The sequence below is a fragment of the Elaeis guineensis genome, chromosome 10 (genome assembly GCF_000442705.2).
Source record: "Elaeis guineensis isolate ETL-2024a chromosome 10, EG11, whole genome shotgun sequence".
Classification (NCBI taxonomy): domain Eukaryota; kingdom Viridiplantae; phylum Streptophyta; class Magnoliopsida; order Arecales; family Arecaceae; genus Elaeis; species Elaeis guineensis.
In genome coordinates, this window is record NC_026002.2 from 25433043 (window position 1) to 25452489 (window position 19447).

The 19447-nt window shown below is 35.5% G+C and overlaps 2 protein-coding genes and 1 non-coding gene across 5 annotated transcripts; 2 read left to right on the forward strand and 1 right to left on the reverse strand.

Moving 5' to 3' along the window:
* Window positions 1–1297: 1297 nt before the first annotated feature.
* On the reverse strand, window positions 1298–3177 carry LOC105059907 (uncharacterized). Its single transcript, XM_010943415.3, has 2 exons — window positions 2928–3177; window positions 1298–1672 (listed from the first exon to the last, which is right to left on the reverse strand). Exons 1-2 carry the CDS (start codon window positions 3106–3108, stop codon window positions 1509–1511), a joined length of 345 nt encoding a protein of 114 aa, XP_010941717.1. The 5' UTR covers window positions 3109–3177; the 3' UTR covers window positions 1298–1508.
* A 4001-nt stretch (window positions 3178–7178) lies between these two features.
* LOC105059908 (fructose-1,6-bisphosphatase, cytosolic) lies at window positions 7179–16864 on the forward strand. 3 transcript variants are annotated; one of them, XM_010943416.3, is made up of 4 exons: window positions 7179–7725; window positions 13187–13583; window positions 13789–14237; window positions 16465–16864. In XM_010943416.3, the coding sequence occupies exons 1-3, from the start codon at window positions 7312–7314 to the stop codon at window positions 14187–14189; spliced, it is 1212 nt and encodes a 403-aa protein (XP_010941718.1). In that variant the 5' UTR covers window positions 7179–7311; the 3' UTR covers window positions 14190–14237; window positions 16465–16864. The 3 variants fall into 3 exon arrangements, with proteins under 3 accessions (XP_010941718.1, XP_073100496.1, XP_029116239.1); XM_073244395.1 differs by lacking the exon at window positions 16465–16864 and adding an exon at window positions 16135–16403; XM_029260406.2 differs by lacking the exon at window positions 16465–16864 and having other exon boundaries at window positions 13789–14431.
* Window positions 16865–19141: 2277 nt separating this feature from the next.
* TRNAA-CGC (transfer RNA alanine (anticodon CGC)) lies at window positions 19142–19214 on the forward strand. Its single transcript has one exon. It is a non-coding gene; the product is annotated as a tRNA-Ala (tRNA).
* Window positions 19215–19447: the final 233 nt, after the last annotated feature.

A 19447-nucleotide genomic window follows, 5' to 3' on the forward strand; every position in this document is an offset into this window, starting at 1 on the left:
ATGGTTATATATTTAGTTAAAATATGACAAACATGACAGCCGCTTTAATACAACAAAAAACATATCAGTATTATCATCAATGGATGAAGGATTAGAAGCAAATTTGGAATCTAAAGCTGCACGCTGGCTGTAAGAGTATAGCTCATATTTGTGGCCTTTCCATGCCTACTCAACACATTAGGAGTCGCACAATCCAGGCTCCCACATTCTTTTTGTTCCCCTTTTTTTTCTCTTATGGCACAAGTTCTTTTTCTCTATCAGCACCGATAGATATACTGAACCATAAAATACAGATGTTCCCTCCCAACCAAGTATGCAGTTTTTTTTTTTTTTCTTGCTTTCTTTTTTTATTTGTTTTCATGATCATTAGCATAATCTAATTCTTTCTTTCTTTCTTTCTTTATTTGTTTTCATGATCATTAGCATAATCTAACGAAATGGATCGAGAAAAATATTGTTGCTGCATGAAAGCTATCCTACATGACTTTTACTAACATCAACTTATTCTTGCTTAGTTAATTAAATTAGATAAACTATGTTTAATTAGAACTCAAACTAATTCAGGCATCTCTTATTTTTCAAGCATTTAGTAGGCAAGGCATGTAACGGTATATTACGAATGTAAATTAGATGCAGCAATCATGTCATATAAATACTTCGATAGACACTAATTTATTATGTAAATTTTAGACTTAAACCAGATAATGCTAAGATAGGAATAGAATGGCACCAGAAGAGACACTCCATGAACTGAGAAATAAAAATAGTGAACTTCTGCCGCCTCCTAAAATGTTCAATCGTGAGATAAAAAATACTTACATCCAATCACAAATCAGGACATGAGCTATAGTGCTCAGGCCCACCATATTAAAAAATTTCAGGCTAATTTAGACAACATTAACCTAGACTTAGCACATAGCAGTTGGGAAGTAAATTGGCTAATGGAAGTATTATAATATGCAATGGGGTTTTAATATGTTCAGCTTTAAATCTCAGATGAGATTGTCCATATTTTTTGTTAGATAACATAAGATTCTTCTAGTTGGACCCTCATGCTGTTGTCTTCACCCTTTTTTTTAGATAAAACAGCATAATTATACAACACTGAAATAAACACAACAACCAACATCTGCATGTAATCGAACTTGTGTATAGATCTTTCCTCCTTCCCTACAGGCCAGGACTAACAAATTATTTCTGCCTCATATATCAACCACGGGACTGCCATATATATATCTAAACAGTAAAAATGATATAAAGAAAACACATCAAGGAGACTAAAAACAACAGAGAGAACATCCGAAAAGAAAGCTACAAATAAACTGGAAAATGCTGTAGGAAGTCTACTTCAACATGGGTACTGATTACTCAAGTTCACTGAAATGGTATTTAAAAAAGCACCATCTTTTGCTCCCCAAGGCTAATAAAAGGATCATTAAATTAACAGACGAGCCAAAAATCGCTAACCACATAATAAAGGATTCCCCTTTCACCATCAGAAGTTCTATTTATATATTGCGTTTCCTGATCTTTCCTTTCCCTTTACCACGTTTCTTCCCTTTCTTCAGTTTTAATTTCTTCTTTATCTTATTCTTACTTATACCACCAACAGGCTTCAAGAGTGATTTGGATTGATCACCTTGAGAACTTCCTCCATCAGCCATTTCCACATCTGTTTAGAAACAATGGAAAAAGGTACATCAAAGACAAACAATCAGTGAAATATGAAACTATACAAGACTACATATAAATAGAGAGAAAGGTAATCACAGGTATTCTTATTAGAGGTATATTAGCAAAGTTTTTTCACATCTAATTTAGCTTGGAAGGCGATCACTGAATACAAACTGGTGAAAAGGGAAATTTTTTATGGGAGCCTGAATGTAGCTAGAGCCAGGTTGAAAGGCCAATCTCAGCCTCCAAATCGGATGAGGGTACACAAAAAACCAACTAGCAGAAAGGATAACTCCCATATTGACGCTAGTAATTGTTCAGCCTTCAAAAGAAATACTTGAATACACAGACCATGTAAATGCTAGAGTCAATCAAATTTCAAATTATTCAAATTTAAACTGTCAGATTCTCGGACATAAATACCATGTATTTGTTCACTTGTTCTTATTGTTTGTCATGCACAGAATATTCATTGTAGCCTTCGACTATGCCCCGCTGGAAGAATTCACCTTCATGGGATACGCTATACAGGATACGCTTACATATGGCAAAAAGAAGAGACAAGCTTCACCTAGTTCATTGAGGAACTGCAAGTGTACAAAGGACTAAGCACAAGGCTTAGGAGTTTTTTCTGGACCACCTCTTAATACAATTTTGTCGCAACTAATACTGGTGCTCTCATATTACCTACCACCAACCACTAGCACAATCAAGAAGGCAGTGAGATTCTTATTTGGTTTCATGATCTCATCCAAGTCTCCGTAGGTTTTAGATGTCCAAAGACTCCAACTTTCCTATAGTTTTCCATACTTCCTCGAACGTGCTCATTTCTTACTCTATACTTTCAAATATGTAACTCAACACATTCACCTAAAAATCTTTACTTTGCCATGATCGGCTTCCCACTAATTCTATATCGCTGCTGGTTTTCTGAATTAAGCTTCCTTTTTTCATAATTAATTCTATCGAGTCCTTGTTAACAGCCCATCCTTCAACAATATTTAACAATAAAAATTCAATGTTTACAACTAATTTCTCACATGCAGTTCCCAATCTTTTTTACAATCAATTTGGGGATATGGATGTTACTTTTGTTGCCTGAGCTCAAGAATCCACACCGCTGGGGTTAAGCAAAGAGCTCATTCAAAGACATATAAGCGCGAACAGCCATGGAATCGACGAAAGGAATTCTAAATTCAGAAACATATGAGCTAACGAAGAGAAACAGAGGGAGAGGGAGAGGGATCGCTCACCCATGGCGATGGAGGACTCGGTGGCGGCGGGAGGGCCGCGGACGGCAAGCTTGGGGGCGGCGAGGGCGGCCTCCTGGGCGGCGAGCTTGGCTGCCTCCTTCTTGTCGTAGAAAGGCTCGGCGATCTCCCTCCTTAGCGTCCTGAGCCTCTTCTTCTTCTTCGACCGCAGCGACTTCGCCATCCCTCGAGCTCTCTCTGGCTCTCTTCGAGCGCCTGATACAGAAGCTTGGGGTCTAGGGTTTGGGAGAAGAATCCCATGCGAAGTCAATGAGGGCTGCTTTATGTAGTCGGATGGTCCGATTCAACCGGGTCCGTTACTGGGCAGGGGTTCGGTGATCCAACGGTTGAGATAACCTGATTTATTTTGACCGGTTAGGATTAAAATCAAATCGAATACAGATCAGATATTTGTATATCCATATCTATATTTATTTTATTTGATAAATATAAATATAAATATAAATATAAAAAATTATATCTATATTTATTTTAATGGTTATAAGTATAAATTGAATATTAAAAATATAGATACAGATATAAATATAAGTCGGATAATTAAATTTTATGAGTATAGTATCAATGATATTATTAAGTGAATGTTAAGTTAAATTAGTAGCATATTAATATAGTTATATTTTTTAAAAAAAATTAATGAATAATATATAAATTTAGATAGTATTATAAATAGAATCAAATATTCAGATACAAATCAGATAGTTGTCTATCCATATTTATATCTATTTTTTTTTAAATATAAACATGAAAATGAATATTAGTTCGATGCTCAAAATCTCTATTCATATCAAAGATGCATTTGGATATGAAAACAGACCTAGATGGATATTATTTGATCGACTTTCACCCTTACGATAAGTGCAAGGAGCAAAAAGTATTGTGGATGGCCATTAATTTTTTTCATGATTTTTTTTTTTGATAAAACAAAGAATTCATGCATATCTAGTATGAATATAACTAAAAAGATTCGCAAACAAAATATCATAGAGAGGCATCAGAACTGCCCCCATGTTAGTCCACAAAACATCGTCTGAGTGGTCAACGTCAAAGAAGATGATCCAATTGGTAACACTATTCATCTCACAATAAATAAGCTTAATATTTAGGACATTGCACCCTTACAGCAATCTTCGGATGTCACGGATGAGCAAGAGATTCCCACTTTATTTTAGATTGATAAATGCTTCCCACTTTTGACTATCTTGAAGATTTACTTGATAAAATATTACGTATTTAGGACCTATTGGCATCACATATTTTTGCTTTTACTTTTGAAAAAAAAATAAAAATAAGAAAACCCATGAAATAACCACTAGGTGCAACTTCTTTTATTTTTGCTTTTAAACCTCTTATTATATATTAAAAAGGTAAAAGCAAGAAAATTCTACTTTCATATTTTAAGAAATAAAAAGTTTAAGTTTTTAAGTAGAAATCCCTCTCCATCTCCTTGATATCCTTTTTACTACTGCCAACACTTATCTCGTTACTTGCAAGATTACCAATGCCTCTATTGACAGAGCCACCACCACTACCATCATTATGATATAGAGCTCAAAACAAGCTAGGTTAGGTCTGACTTACCCCTTGCCCAAGTCCAGTTTAAGAAAATATTTCCAACTTTGAGTCGAGCTTAAGCATAAAGAGTCAAAATTTGGCTCAAATTTGGGTGAAAGCCCAAATAAGCTTGAACGAATCTAAAAAAAGCCTACCTAGGGGGTGTATATGGGAGAGAAGGAAGGGAGGAGGAAGCGGGGGTGGGGGGTTATGGGGTGGAGAGATCTTCGATGGTGACAAAAAAAAGATGAGGATGATTGGGCATCCATGTTGAGTGGGTGGATGGGTGGGGTGGGGGAGAAGTGGGTGAGGAGGAGGATCAAGTTGCAATGATGGCAACTGATAAGGATGCTATAAGAAGAGGATCTAGCAATGGAGGGATCATCATGGAGATTGGGAGTGGGGATGCCAACATATTGCTATGGGAGGAAATGAGGGGCTCATTTGAATCCACATCCTGACCTACACCTCACTCAAGTATAATAGGACAGTATTCGAAGAGCCATAGTCTAGATATTTGGTTTTGGCATAGGGCTTCAAGCTTGAAGGTAAGCCCAAGATTTTGATCAAATTTTGATGGGATCAAAACCTAAAATTTAGTTGATGTTTGTTTTACAATCCTAAGCTTAAAACGAGACATTCTCAGATTAGGCACTATACGTAAGAGTCAACTCGGTTTGATAAATTTTGAGCTAATCTAAACCTATTTCTAGTCCTATTGTCATTACCACCATTGCATCCATCATGGTCATCATCATTACTGCTATCCTAACCACCATTACCAATATCAATGCCACCACTGCCATCATTAAGAAATGCTAGAAGATAGGTTGTTTTTCTTCATTTTCGTAAAAATTAAAATAATTGACTATAACAAATATATAGATATTCTTTAAAAGTTAAAAAATATGTAAAAAAAATATTTTTTATTTTGAAATACAAGTGAAGTGATGCCAAACACAAGCTTATTTACTATTTTGCATCTAATGATTATTCTAAAAAAGCACCACATACTCATAATTGATCTTATTATAGTAGTAGATTGATATTATCATGTTGATCCAAGTGATTTAAAGCCAGCAATACAAGAATAACATAGAGTTATCAAAATTAAGATCGAAATTTATCGGTTAATGATTGGATATCAATATATTTATATCCACATTAATTTTGTTTGATAAATATATATATGGATATGGTAAAACTTCATATCCATATTTATTTTAAACGGATATGAATACAAATCAGATACTAAAAGTATGGATACAAATATAAACATAAGTTAGCTAATTAAATTTTATGAGCATGGAATAAAAAATATTACTAAGTAGATGTTGAGTAAAATGAATAGCATGTTAATATGGTTATATTTTTCTTAAAACCTCTTAAGTGATATACTTAAGTGATATATAAATTTAAATAGAATTACAAATAGAATTGGATATTTGGATACAGATCGAATAATTATTTTTTCATATCTATATCTATTTTTCTTTGATAAATATAGATATGGTATTAGTCGAATGTTCAAATTTCTATATATATCTAGATAGATCCAGATATATAATGGATCCAGATGGATATTATTCTGTTCATTTTCACCCTTAATCAAAATTATAGATCACAAAAGTCAGAGCATTAAAAGATACACAAAATATATAATTTTATGAAAATCTGTATGACTTTGTTCCAAATGTTAGTAATTAAAGAATTACATAAATCTATTCTTGTATTTTTTTTTCTTCTTTTGTACCAATAATTGGATATTGACACGAGTCTTAATATTCTTTTGGAGAAAATGCATAAATTTGAATATTCAAGAATTTTTACAAATTTTACCATGACAATTTCAAAAATAAATAAATTATTCATCTTGGCAAGATCATTGGCTATTTATATTTTATCAAATTTTCAAAAATATATTAAATATTTATCAAACTCAAGCTAAGTTTCAAGTCAAATAATATAATATTTAATATATTGCTAGGAATTATTCACAAGCAGTAAAATTTTATATGATTTGATTTGAAACGTAGGTTGAGTCTGATTTGGTAAGGAAATTGAGCTAAAGCAAGGTTTATCCCATATAAGCTTGACACAATTTAAGTTGGAATATAAATATTCAAATTACACACTTCTTCTAAAATAATATATATTAAAAAAAAATTATATTTATTTATTAAAAATTAATATAATTTATAAATAATAGAGTATATTTTAACTATAAAATAAAATATAATTGAAAAATCAGTCCAAGAGGTATGAGTGAAAGTCTTCAAAGCCTTGAAGCTTTCATTAAACCCTTAAATGACCTATTCGAGAATCCCTTGCTTCCAACTTGAAGCTAAACAAATGGCTTAAGCTCAAATTGATTGTAAAAAAAAAAAAAAAAAAAAAAGTTAAATTTGGGCAAGGCCTTTCCCTCATGATTGGCTCGCCTACAATATATAATAAGGTAATAAGACAATAATAATGTACAGATTACCAGTATATTTAAAGGTCTTATATGAATTTTGCAGGCACACTTTTCCAAACAAATGAATTTGATTCGACAAGATATTGACCATCAATAATTTTCAAAGAAATCAAATATTATATTTATAGCACTTCTGAAAAAAAAAAAAAAAATTAGGGGTTTATTTACCAACTACAGAGTCATATCCACCAATGTTTATTGCATAAAGCAAAACTCGTCTTGGCAGAACTGTGTGCTGTGCCTCTGCCTCCCCGTCCTATCACGTTTCCATCGCACGGAAATGGGCAGTACCATCGCCACCATTCCTACCCCATCCGCCCTCGCTCAATAGCCTCAGCGATGCAATCCTCCTTCCTCCTCCCAACCCCCATCGCGAATTCGAATTCCCCGCCATCTCTCTCCCTCCGTTTACCGCCACCGAGCACCCGGACCTTCTCCTTCCCTACCGGCCTTGGTCTCTTCTCTGTCGGTGGCCGAACGAGGAGGCAGCTCTCCTCCCTGAGGGCCAAACCCAAGATGGATTTATCGGGCGGCAGAGGCCACCGGACCCTTTTGGAGTACGCCGGGAAGGGAGGAGCCGACGTGGGCGACGACCTCGCCGTCCTCCTCGCCCACATCCAGCACGCCTGCAAGCGGATCGCCGCAGTGGTCGCTTCTCCCTTCAATGCTGAGCTCGGCCGGCACGGCGGCGGCGGCGGAGATGGGTCGTTGTCTTCAGGGAGGGACGCTCCCAAGCCTCTCGATATAGTTTCGGTACTTTGATTCTGATATCCTTTTTCTATAATTTTGCAGAAATCGGTCTCTCAAGCTGCTCCATATAGTTTTTTTTTTGGTAATTCCAATTCTTATCTTTTCGTCAATGTTTTGTCTATCGAGTTTCTTATTTTTTGGCGGTGTTTTTGTTGATTTTTCTTTCCCGGGTTCTTGTTCTCAGACAATTTTAGGACGTGGGCATGTTTCATGTCAGTATTTTTGGGTAGATGGAGTTGTGCTTTGTGAGCTTTAGTTGGCGTCCATAGAGAATTTCTGCTAAAAGAGGTGGTCCTGAGGACCGACTTAAAATTCTGTTTTAGTTGGCATTTATGATGCTTGATAAAAGCAAGGTTATTTGATGGAATCATTGCCTGAGACACCTGATATAGTTTTGGCATTTCAATTCTTAACATTATGGGTTCTTTTTTGAATAATTCTACGAAATGGTTTGTTGTGATTAGTTTCTTTAAGCAGCTAAAGTCTCATAGTTTGTAAATTTCATATATTTCTTCAGTAATAACTGTTATGCTAGTTCTTTGAACAAGAAAATTGCTAAGCAATGATCTCAGTTTCTAAGGATGTAGTTATTGCATTGTAAATGAGGGGCAGAGGGAGAGGATGCATCACTTAGAAAGATGGAATATTGGGAAATTCAGGAGTTGGAAGAGGTGGATGTGTCATTTAGAGAAGTGGCTACCGGGACTGTGGGTGGGAAAGTTGGTTTGTGGATGAGGGTAGTCATAGGATACATTATAAAGGCCAAATTTTGGGATTTGAGGTGAAGAACGTAGTAGAGAGAAGGGCTTTTTAAGTAACATGATGAGTTCACAAGAGTCTAGAATTTACCTTTTGAAAGTGTGTGGATCATTAAGGGCTACTTGTTCCTTTGTTTTCTGTTATAACTTGATGCTGCCTCTAACTCGATGACATGGTTACAACTGTAGGAGGTGGGTGTTAGGGATGGATCTTTGGGCAAGTTATAAGAACAGACTTGTTCTACAGAGAAAATGAAGAAATGTCTTTCTTTCCCCTTTTTTCCAATTCTTGTTGTGGTTAAGAGGAGTGATGATTACCATCCTTTGGGTTGGGATCTATTTGGTTCCTGTCATCTTAGAATTCTATATCGGCCTTTTAAATCGTTGAACATACTGTGGTAGGCATGGTAGGGGTGGTGGAATCTACTTTCTTCAAACCAAATTTTTGGTGGTGTGGTTATTTTGCTTCTGACAACATAGTTTGGAGTGTACTAACACAATCCAAGGATGAGAACAGTATCACAGGCTCTTGAAGTTTACACGTGCTGCCAAGATCTGAATATGGAAAATTTGAAAGGTTTTATAGAAATTAGAAAATGGGAAAGAGGAATTTTCGGGTTATGAGGCTTGGAGAAAGACTAAGAAGCCGATGATAATGATGGATTTTGAACTCACCTTAATGCGACAGTTAAAAGTTTTTTTTTTTTTGTAAAAAAAAAAAATCATATTCAAAGTCAGACCTTTATGTTGTGGTTGGTTTGGAATTTTCTTTTTTTAATATCTGAATTTCATGAGGAGTAGGCTACAAAGCCATTGCTATTTGAGTTGTGCTGACAAACTGAATCTGCAACCTGGACCACTTTTTTACATCTTGGAGAAGAAAAGAAGATAAGAAAATTTTCTATTAATTGTCATAAAGTTTTTCTTTTGTTGTGCAATAGTATTAAGAATACTCGAAATATAGGCCATTTGAAATTAAGTCTGGGCAAGTTGCTCACATTTGGCACATAATTTTGCAATCATAGTCTTTTTTTTTTTCTTTTTTATCTAAAATGAGTAAAAATTGTTGATAGACCTCAATAAGATGGAATTTAACACTCTAGGGCCTGTTTGGGTGTCTAGGCCCAAAATCCCATGAGATTCGTGGGTTGGGTCAAGACAACCAATTAAGTCAGACTAGATTTGGCGTATATTTACAAGAACCCACAAAACTAGTGGAGTGGGCCGGCCTGAATCCCATAGAGAGAAAAAAAAGACCTCAACAGGTCATTTTTTTCTCCCTTTGGGAATCGGATTGGCTTGCTCTAATGGTTCTTATAAGAATAGTCCTAGTCCAATCAAATTTAGCTGGTTGTCTTGGCTCAACCCATAAATCCTATGGGATTTTGGGCCCAGACATCCAAACAGGCCCGTAGTAGGGATTAACCTTGGAGGATGATTGTTGAATTTACAAAAGAAACATAGTATGTTATTGATTTTTTTGAGATATGGAACTATCATGGAATTCATTGACTGGCTGACTATTCTGTTGACAAAAATGCAATCAACCATTGTGATATGCAGATGAATCATTAATTAATATATGACTATATCATGCCATTGGATTATGTTTCCCTTGGTTAGTCTCGTGCCTTACATGCTCTTTCTTAATGACGATTAAGTTTGCACCTCATTTGGATATATACTTCCATTGAAATAGATTAACACCTGCCTCAAATTGTTTGACCTCAATACTCCATGAATCAAAGCTTGCCCAAATGTTTTAGGGTTTATTGATGAGGATAAAGGTTTTGGTTGGGATCTTGAGGTTTTCCTATTATTCTATAATCATAACTAGGATTGGTTTTTTGGTTGGGTTAAGATTTTGCTCGCTTCCACCACAAGTAACGGTGTATTTGTCTTCATGGAGAGCTGCGTATTAAAATTTATATGATATAAAACAAAGATTTAACTGTATTTTCCAAATTATTTTCTCCTATTGCCCCTGTTTTTCCCTTCTTCCTCTTCTTCAGGCAATCTATGACCTCTTTTACATAACTACATTTTCGTCTATGCTTTCTGAGTTCCAAACATCCAAGATACTAACAAGCTGGATTTGAGTCCAGATGGCGTTTGAATATATTGTACTTGTAGCCAACCTTATTTCCACCCAAAATAAGCAAAAAAAATTACAAACAAAGTAATTATTTTCAAATGGATTTATGACTCCAGACAGCATGTGGATCAAGTGCACTTGCAGATGACCTTATTTCCATCCCAAATTGATAAAACATTTTGCAAAATCAGTAATTTCTTTACACGAGAGTTGTAAATTTCGAGCATTTTGAATTTTACACTTAGGAAATTTCTCCTGTGATGTAGGATGCTAGGTTTAGGGCTGCCTACATGTGAGGGTGGACTTTGAGGCAAAGGATTAGGTTTCTGAAGGACTTTGTTGTGCACTGTCAAGATTCTGAGGTTAGGACTGTCAGTAAGAAAACTTGAAATTTCGGGCACTATCTGTTCAAAAAAATATATATATATATCTGGGTGTCCTATAATGGGAGGATAAATCAATTCACAATCTGAAGCTCGCTTAAACAGTCAAATATGAATCTTTAATAAGATTACGTCTGATAATGCACACATTATATATGCAGCAATGGATTTGGTTTCTTTTTGAAAAATCAAAATACAGAAGTAATTTCAGACCCTTGATGATATATATAATAGAGAACTTAGCGCATCAAAGCAATAGATTAATGTAGCAAATAAATCTTAATAAAACTATTTAAAGAAACCGATATCTGTTGATAATCCAGTATTGCAAGCAGCAAACAGTAAGTAGAATAAGATGTAAAGAGAATTGGACTAGTAGAGAAAGAAAAGAGAACAATAAAGATAGGAAGAAGTACGCATGCACGCACAAGAGAGAGAGACTGCTGAACATGCCTTTCTTTTTTCTTCAAAATCCAGGATCCATGATCCTTGGATTGCTGGCTGTAGGGCTTTATTTAAAGCCCTTTTGATTTCCTTTCCAAGTAAGGTTCTAGCTATTTTAGGACTCGAACCAATTTGGAAATAAATCCCCTACAATTACACTAATTAACTAACTGGTTTAAACTCTGGAACTCTTAATAATCTATGATACTGTAGCATGTACTGTCCACACTACAATGGTGTGAAGGGTAACTGACCTCTAATTTTAAGCCAAAACAAATCTATAAACTTGACTAAACAAATAAAAAATCAATCATTGATAAATTGGATGCCGTTGGATTTTTGTTGACCACTCTATGGACCCAAAGGATGCTCCTGCATCATATGCTTCTGTTGCATGTATCTCATGTGCAAGACTTCATGATGTCACTTATAAGCTTGATCTCCTGCTGAATCTCCAAGAGCTGATGATGAAGGCCCACATAAATTTTTTTTGCAGTCACACCATCGATTGGTTGAGAACCAGCAAGCTGTGGATTTTTTGTTGGTGACAATTTTGGTTGAATCCAGCCAATCAATGAGGAAGGAATCTTCATATTGCTCAATCTCCATCATTGCCTCCAGGACTATGACTTGGTCTTGTGATGCATGCTCTATGTGTGGATCTTGTTTCTTTGATTTTCTACCTTGAATGCTAAATGAACCATTCTCTACAAGGTTCTCAGCTGGTTGATCTTCAATGATAGCTTATTTGCATGATGGTTTCCAATTTTTTCCCTCCTCACATGGGAAAGATTTAATCTCAGGCTCTTCCTGAAATAGTTCTTTAGCTTCTTCATAGTTAAGATCCTTGATTTGTAGTTCGACAAAAAAAAAAAAAAAATGCCAAAGGCTCCTGCAATTGCTTTCAGTGTAGCATTGATTGACATCACATCATTGTTGATAGATGTCAGTTTGGTGCCATATTGATCAAAGTTCTCATATTTGACTTGATGAAGATCACTGATCTTGAACTCAGCTCGCTGTTTAATAGCATGGTAAAAGGGGAAAAGAAACAAAAATAACAGAAGGAATCAAGAAAGGAATGAAAAATAGAATAGGATCCTTTAGCTTTGATACTATGCATTCATGCGGGCATTGCTTAATTTTCTTTTTTCTGGTTGTTTATTGACTAGTTATTGGTTGTAAGATGTTTTAAACCACAGTAGATCATACCTTGATCTTTGGAGCCAACTGTTTATTTTTGGGATAAGGCATGCTGATTATTATTATTATTTTTTTTGAGTTGTTTGACACTTAAAATTCATTAATAATGTATTGGAGAATAATCTGCACCAACAGGGACCTATATTTGAATTTACTATAAAAAATATATGATGGTAGCATATAATCTGTTTCAAAAAAAAAAAAAAAAAAAAAAGCAAATGCTTCATGAATTAACTGTCGCTGCACTCTATTTCAGCCACTGATGCACACTGGAGTCTACATTAATCCTTTGCAAGCTACAATAAGCTTATTTGAACCATCATATAACATCTGGCCTTATGCAAACCAGAAGACCTTGGAAAAAGAGTTATGGAAAAAGAGTTTGCTTGTGTACTTTGGCTGCATCCTCCAGGGGTTTTACACCATCAGTCCTCTAAACCAACTTTGTGATCCTAATACCATACTCTATGAGCCAAAATTAATCAGTTCTGTGTGGGCAACTGACTTAAGATACTGATGCTTCGGTTTGATCATAGGCCAGTTATTGCATTTCTTATGGGCTACAATTTCTTACCATGCAGAATGACATTTTATTCTCCTCACTCCAAAGCTCTGGAAAAGTTGCAGTTATGGCATCGGAAGAAGATGATGTTCCCATTTGGATAACTGATGGTGGCCCATTTGTCGTTGTTACTGATCCTCTAGATGGTTCCCGAAATATCGATGTCTCCATTCCAACCGGAACCATTTTTGGGATCTATAATAGGCTTGCAGAATTGGACCATCTGCCTGTGGAAGAGAAGGCACAGCTCAATTCTCTTCAAAGTGGTAATCGGCTTGTTGCTGCTGGCTATGTGTTATATTCATCTGCTACAGTATTATGCATTAGCTTTGGGTCTGGGACTCATGCATTCACCTTGGATCGCTCAACTGGAGAATTTGTTCTTACACATCCCAGCATACAAATTCCTCGTCGGGGTAAGAGATAATCTCCTTGTATGGGTTTGTAGTCTTACCTGATCATAAACATCATGCTTTTCAGGTGGAGAATGCAGTTTCTGGTATGGGGTAAACTAGCCCAATCTTGATTAGATGAATTATTTTCTTTAAAGCTTTACCTAGAAAAGGTCAACTGTGTCTTTAACTTCATCTAATTATTCTTATTCTGCTCTGCCAATGTCAGGACAGATATATTCTGTAAATGATGCACGATACTTCGACTGGCCAGATGGTTTAAGGCAATATATTGATACTATCAGACAAGGCAAGGGACAGTTCCCAAAGAAATATTCGGCTCGCTATGTCTGTTCGCTGGTTGCTGATTTTCACCGGACTCTTATTTATGGTGGGGTGGTAATGAATCCAAGAGATCATCTTCGCCTAGTTTATGAGGCGAATCCTCTTAGTTTCCTCGTGGAGCATGCTGGAGGCAGAGGTTCTGATGGTAAATCTAGGATTCTTTCAATCCAGCCAGTTGAGCTGCATCAAAGGCTGCCCCTGTTTTTGGGAAGTCTGGAGGATATGCAAGAATTAGAGAGCTATGACAATGTCCAACAGAAGATTAATCCTGGATATGAAGTCTGATGCTGATAAATCCGTTGTGACCATTACAAGTGATGTTTGTTACATGAGGTGGCTTGCTTACTTTTGCTATCTTCAAAAGATTATGAGTGAAAACTCCTAAAGTTATAAGTATCTGTAGTCTGCAATTCAACATTTGTTTCTTCATTATTCTCGATTTCGTAGCTTTCCAGTTTATGCAAATGTATGATTGTACATATGTCAGATTAAATTTTAACCTCCTTATGATAAGTGTGTTCGGAAAATTTTGAGTAGCTGTTTCTTAATACCCTGCCTTCTGTTTTTAAGTCATATAATCAGGGTCTGCTGATTTGTTGGTTCTCGTAACTGTGAACATCCACCATGTTGGAACAGTTGGAACATCAAACAAACAATTCAAAGCAATGATTATTCTTCCCTGTTACTAGCGTGAACGACAAATACCCACCTCATTGTTCATAAAGGATTAACTATACTTAAAGAAATGAGTGTGAGAAGAAAGTTGCAAGGTAATTACAGTCGTTTGCTTCATAGTTCTGGTATGTGCTGAATGTTGGGAAAAAGCAAGTAAATATTCCTTGGAAAAGAGAGGTATCCAGTCGTAAGTTGCATGCTTCCACTGCTTTGTGAAATCATCTGGCTTACCTGGGCATTTTACTTTTTCTTTGGTATATTATGAATAACATTGAATTTAATTTGAAGCATCACTGACTTTTCTTTAGATACAGCCTGCCTGTTTTGATGCTCAGAGGTGCTAGTTACTGTTAATGTACAACTCAAGGAAAATTTTCTCCATAATTACTCGATGATTAGATATCACATTTGCTTATGTGGGTTTAATTATCAACCAATTCTGTCACCAAGCATACTTCTTTGGCTTTGCAAAGGGCAACTTTATAACTTATTTGGACATTCAAAAGAGCAACTTTGTTGCTAATTGTATTTTAGAATCATTATGGAAGAGGGTAGGTACTTCAGAGATGATTTCTTTTTCGTTTTTATGATGTATATCTAACGTACTTATTGGAAGAAAAACCTCCTTTGTTTCTAAACAAATGTATGGTATTAACAAATTGTCTGCATTATACTTTTTCGAGTGAGAACCTCATATATTCTGAAACAAGTCCTCATGTTGTAATGCTTCTTAAGAAGAAAATCCACACCTTCTTATGTTACATGTAGCAATGTAGATTTGCAAAAATTTAGAAGTATAGGAAGTACCTGATCACTTGCTAAAGTTGTCTTGATAGAATTATTGTATTAACTTGGTGCATGATATTCTGAGATTAGGTCCTAGAAGCTGCATTTGTGGTCATCCAGATGCGCTTGGTTTATGATAAACCAATATCGATGAGCTGTTGCCTGATGAGTCACCAATCGAAGAATAACATTAATTTTGGAGTGTCTTTTTGCATATTAGTAGCTTAAATACTAGATATTTTGTTCATCTCATATGTACTTTAAATTAAATTATAAGATATGCATCTTTACAGCTTATGTTTGTAGTTGTTCATTTGATAATTGGTAGATTTGTTTTCTGCATTAGCATGCCTGAAATCGAGCTCAGTTTTATAGAAATATTATTTTTTAAGGTTAACATTTTTGTTTTGGAGCGAACTTGAGGTAAACATGTTATGTGTTATGATATAGGCTCTCGAATAAGTGCGAAATTTTGTATCTGCATTTTTCTTTATTTTCCCCTGAATTTTACTTATTTACTTAGTTTTATCTATTTTAAGCATTTTTAAAAAAAAAAAAAAATTTAAATCACAATTGTATATGTCCCTGCATATTGATACGCACTATGCAGTATATCAGCTGCTTACAGGCAACAGTTGCATTTTAGAGCCTTGATTATGTAGACTGGTAATATTTAGAACTATAAATGCCAAAATGGAAGTTCATCAATACTCATAAAATAATTCACAGAGTTGTCTTCATGGAATTATATTTAACATTTTGCTTCTAGAGAAAGAGGAGTTCCAGAAAATATATTTAAGCATGGGATAGAACTTGGGACTGGCTGTAGCATCTTAAAGAGAAGTGGGGCTACAATGCAGCTAAGGCGCAGATCAAGTTTGATTCCATTTTCTACCAACCAATGAAAATCCTAATATTGTAACTCATTTTTCTCGTGTAGAACATATAAAAGTTCCAGAAATTTTACTTGGATTTATTGATTCACTCCTACTGTAATATGCTACCCTAGAAATATACATAGCACTCTTTATTTCGCTATCTGAGAGAGGGTGGATGGTGTGATGGCGTTCTCACTATGGCATGTTTAATATTGTACCAGTGTAGCAAATTCTGTGAATCGTTTCTGGAGGCTTGCGGCTGCCAATCAAAGAAGACAAGTAAATTGGAAGCTTGAAGCAAGAAACTAAAAGCAGGTAGCAGTTGTGGCATTAGTGGCAATTTAAGCAGATGTTTGCTGGAAGCAGGGAGATAAACTTCCACCTAAGCTTGATGGTTTATTAATGGCAGATGCTTATGGGTCTCAGGGTCTGGTTTTGTAGGGGCTTGAGTTTTTGAGTTTTTTCCCTTTGAATGTACCAAAAGAAAAAAAGGTAGGTAGCACTCATAAGCTTCATAATGCTTGGTTTAACACCTTTCAATTTATCTAGATGGGTATATAAATCTGTTATTAACTTGTTGCAACATTTGTTTTATTATGACAAATGGGTTCTAATGCTAAATCATTGGATGTACAAAACATGATTTTCTGATGATACTCTAGCAAAATTTTAGGACCACATTTTCTGATGGCCAACATCCCTTTATCGAAGCTTCACAACATAACAAAATCCAATACATAACTTGAAAACTGTTATTGCTACAAAATAAACCCTAATGATTCATCCAACATGCTTGGATAATTAATATCTGGCATTCTATTATATCTTTTTTTATGATAATTCTTTCATGTCTTTCACTTCCCTATCTTGTCTTTTTCTTTTCTTTGACAAGAAAAAGGGCAGAAGCTGTATTAAAAGGAAGTTAAACAATGCTTAATAGAGGAAGACAAAAAACCCAAAATGGAGTTACAGTCGACCAGTGAAACAAAATGAAGCCCAAACCTAAAGATACAAGAAAGGAATACACACCAGTTAGTATGAAAATAACAAAAGATAAAGTAACAAAGGGCCAGGAAACATAACTCAACAATAATAGGCAATAGAGTCAATAATACATATATGAACCAAAAAACAGCCTGCAGTCAAAGATTCCCTGGATATGGACCTAATCTACCTTGCACAGAAACATGTGATCATATGACATAGAAATAATGAGCCGCCTTGACTTCAGTATAACAGAAGATCCTAAAAAAGGTGGCTTTGCAGTATTAAGCAGAAAAGAGATGCTATGAAGAAAGAAGTAAATACACTGGAACAACCACAACCATTGTATATTCCACAGGAGCCATATTTGAGGTAGAGCTGTGATGCTTTGACCTTGGAACATTATAGTAATAATGCTCTAGAAATAGAATATAGGTGAATGAAGATTAACTCCCTTAGCAATAAGTATGAGAGAAACCATCAGTAGGATATATAAGAAGCAGAGAACTGGACCGCATATATAAAGCGGAGAATAAGCAGTAGCCTCATTAAGCTGAAGAAGTAGCCATTTGTAAATCAGCTAATAAGCATTGTGCCTGACATCTTCATATTGTAGGAGAGCTTAAGAAGAGCTCTTTGTTGAGAAATAGTTATGAGAGCTGGTGAACCAATGATGGTGAACTGAAGAAGAAGGCCATTAAAGAACATTGAGATCTCTACTTGGAGGATGGCCATTGAAGAGGTTGCGAATCCCCTAAGGAAACAGTTACATAACCTTGAGAAATACCTCTATATACAGATATTGAGCAGCTTAACATTGAACAGATAGCTTGAACAGACCGCAGTGCAGCAAACGGATAGAACCAGGTAGTTGAATCCCTTATAAAATGTGAGAAGAGAATATATAAAAGTGGAACAATTCAATAACAAGGCTAATGAAAGAAATAATGGACAAAAGAGAGAACCATTTTAAAGAAGAAGAAATAGAAAAAAATAAAGGGGACAAACAAGACAGAGACGTTTACGGAAATAGAGGGAAAAGGAAATAAGAATCTGAGAAGGAAACTCCAAAAGCAGCAGCAACTCTTCGTCACGTAGGAACGGCAGGGTTCCCTATATTGCCTTTAACATCGAGAATTAATACATATTCTTCATGGATGTTTGTAGAGGGTGATCACTGGTGCAACGAAAGGTCAATGATCCAACATATAGAAACAACATCTTTGTACCTGCGGATAAGGCTGCATATAACTGACGCTTCCTAGATCCTACTGATAGAAATCTGATGCAATGGGATACCCTTTTTCTTGACAGATATTCATAGAGAAAAGTCCCATGTTTGCTGAAGCTATGCCCCATTTACTCTCCATTACCTCCCGAAGTAAGGGTATTTGATCTTCGGGTAGGATGAGGAAAATTGTTTTCCCACTATTTCTACCATAAGCATTATTTTTCTGGGTCTTGAAGCACTAGTACGATTCATCACTATGCCATCAATACTGCAGTTTGAATATGGGATTCTGTCCTTAGTTTTAATTCATACAACAAAATCCCTTCCATGTCAATAAAAGACAATTGTGCATCACTAACAATAAACTGGTTTTTCACTCTGTGTCCACCGGATCTTCCATCATCTTAGTTTCAACATTCGAGCTCTAAGATGGCAACCTTGGAAGTAGAGGAGTTTGACACAGCCATGCTTATCTTTTTGCTCATTGCTCAAAAAACCGCTTTTATTTGTAGATTGTCATTCCCAGAGATCATTACCAATGTGATCCTTATCGTCTCCGGTCTTCATTAGGCAGTATTTCAATATTTCTGCGATGTACGCTTTGGTTCGAATTTTTCATATGAATGTGTATTGAGGAATGTATATTTTGACAAATAGAGTCTGAAGTAAAGCATCTTTGCCAAGGGGGTGTAGCTCATATGGTAGAGCGCTCGCTTCGCATGCGAGAGGCACGGGGTTCGATTCCCCGCACCTCCAATTGCTTATTTTACAATTAATAATCCAGACCCATTTAATTAAATTAAATAATTTAATAACTATACTTTACTTTTCTTCCGGTCCCCTATAATTAATTAATTATTTCTTTATTTTCCCACTCCCAGGTAATTAATGAATTGTTTCTTTAATATATATTCCCCGTCCATGAGATTAATTAATTATTTTATAGGTGGTAAAAAACTGCCTCTCGGGGAAAGAACGGAAAGGCCCTG

Excerpts from the sequence above, each read along its gene's own strand:
- LOC105059907 (XM_010943415.3), bottom strand. The coding sequence starts at position 3,108 with ATGGCGAAGTCGCTGCGGTCGAAGAAGAAGAAGAGGCTCAGGACGCTA. Across the intron at positions 1,673-2,927 it reads CGAGTCCTCCATCGCCATGG|ATGTGGAAATGGCTGATGGA; the intron begins GTGAGCGATCCC and ends GTTTCTAAACAG.
- LOC105059908 (XM_010943416.3), top strand. The coding sequence starts at position 7,312 with ATGCAATCCTCCTTCCTCCTCCCAACCCCCATCGCGAATTCGAATTCC. Across the intron at positions 7,726-13,186 it reads AGCCTCTCGATATAGTTTCG|AATGACATTTTATTCTCCTC; the intron begins GTACTTTGATTC and ends CTTACCATGCAG. Across the intron at positions 13,584-13,788 it reads CATACAAATTCCTCGTCGGG|GACAGATATATTCTGTAAAT; the intron begins GTAAGAGATAAT and ends TGCCAATGTCAG.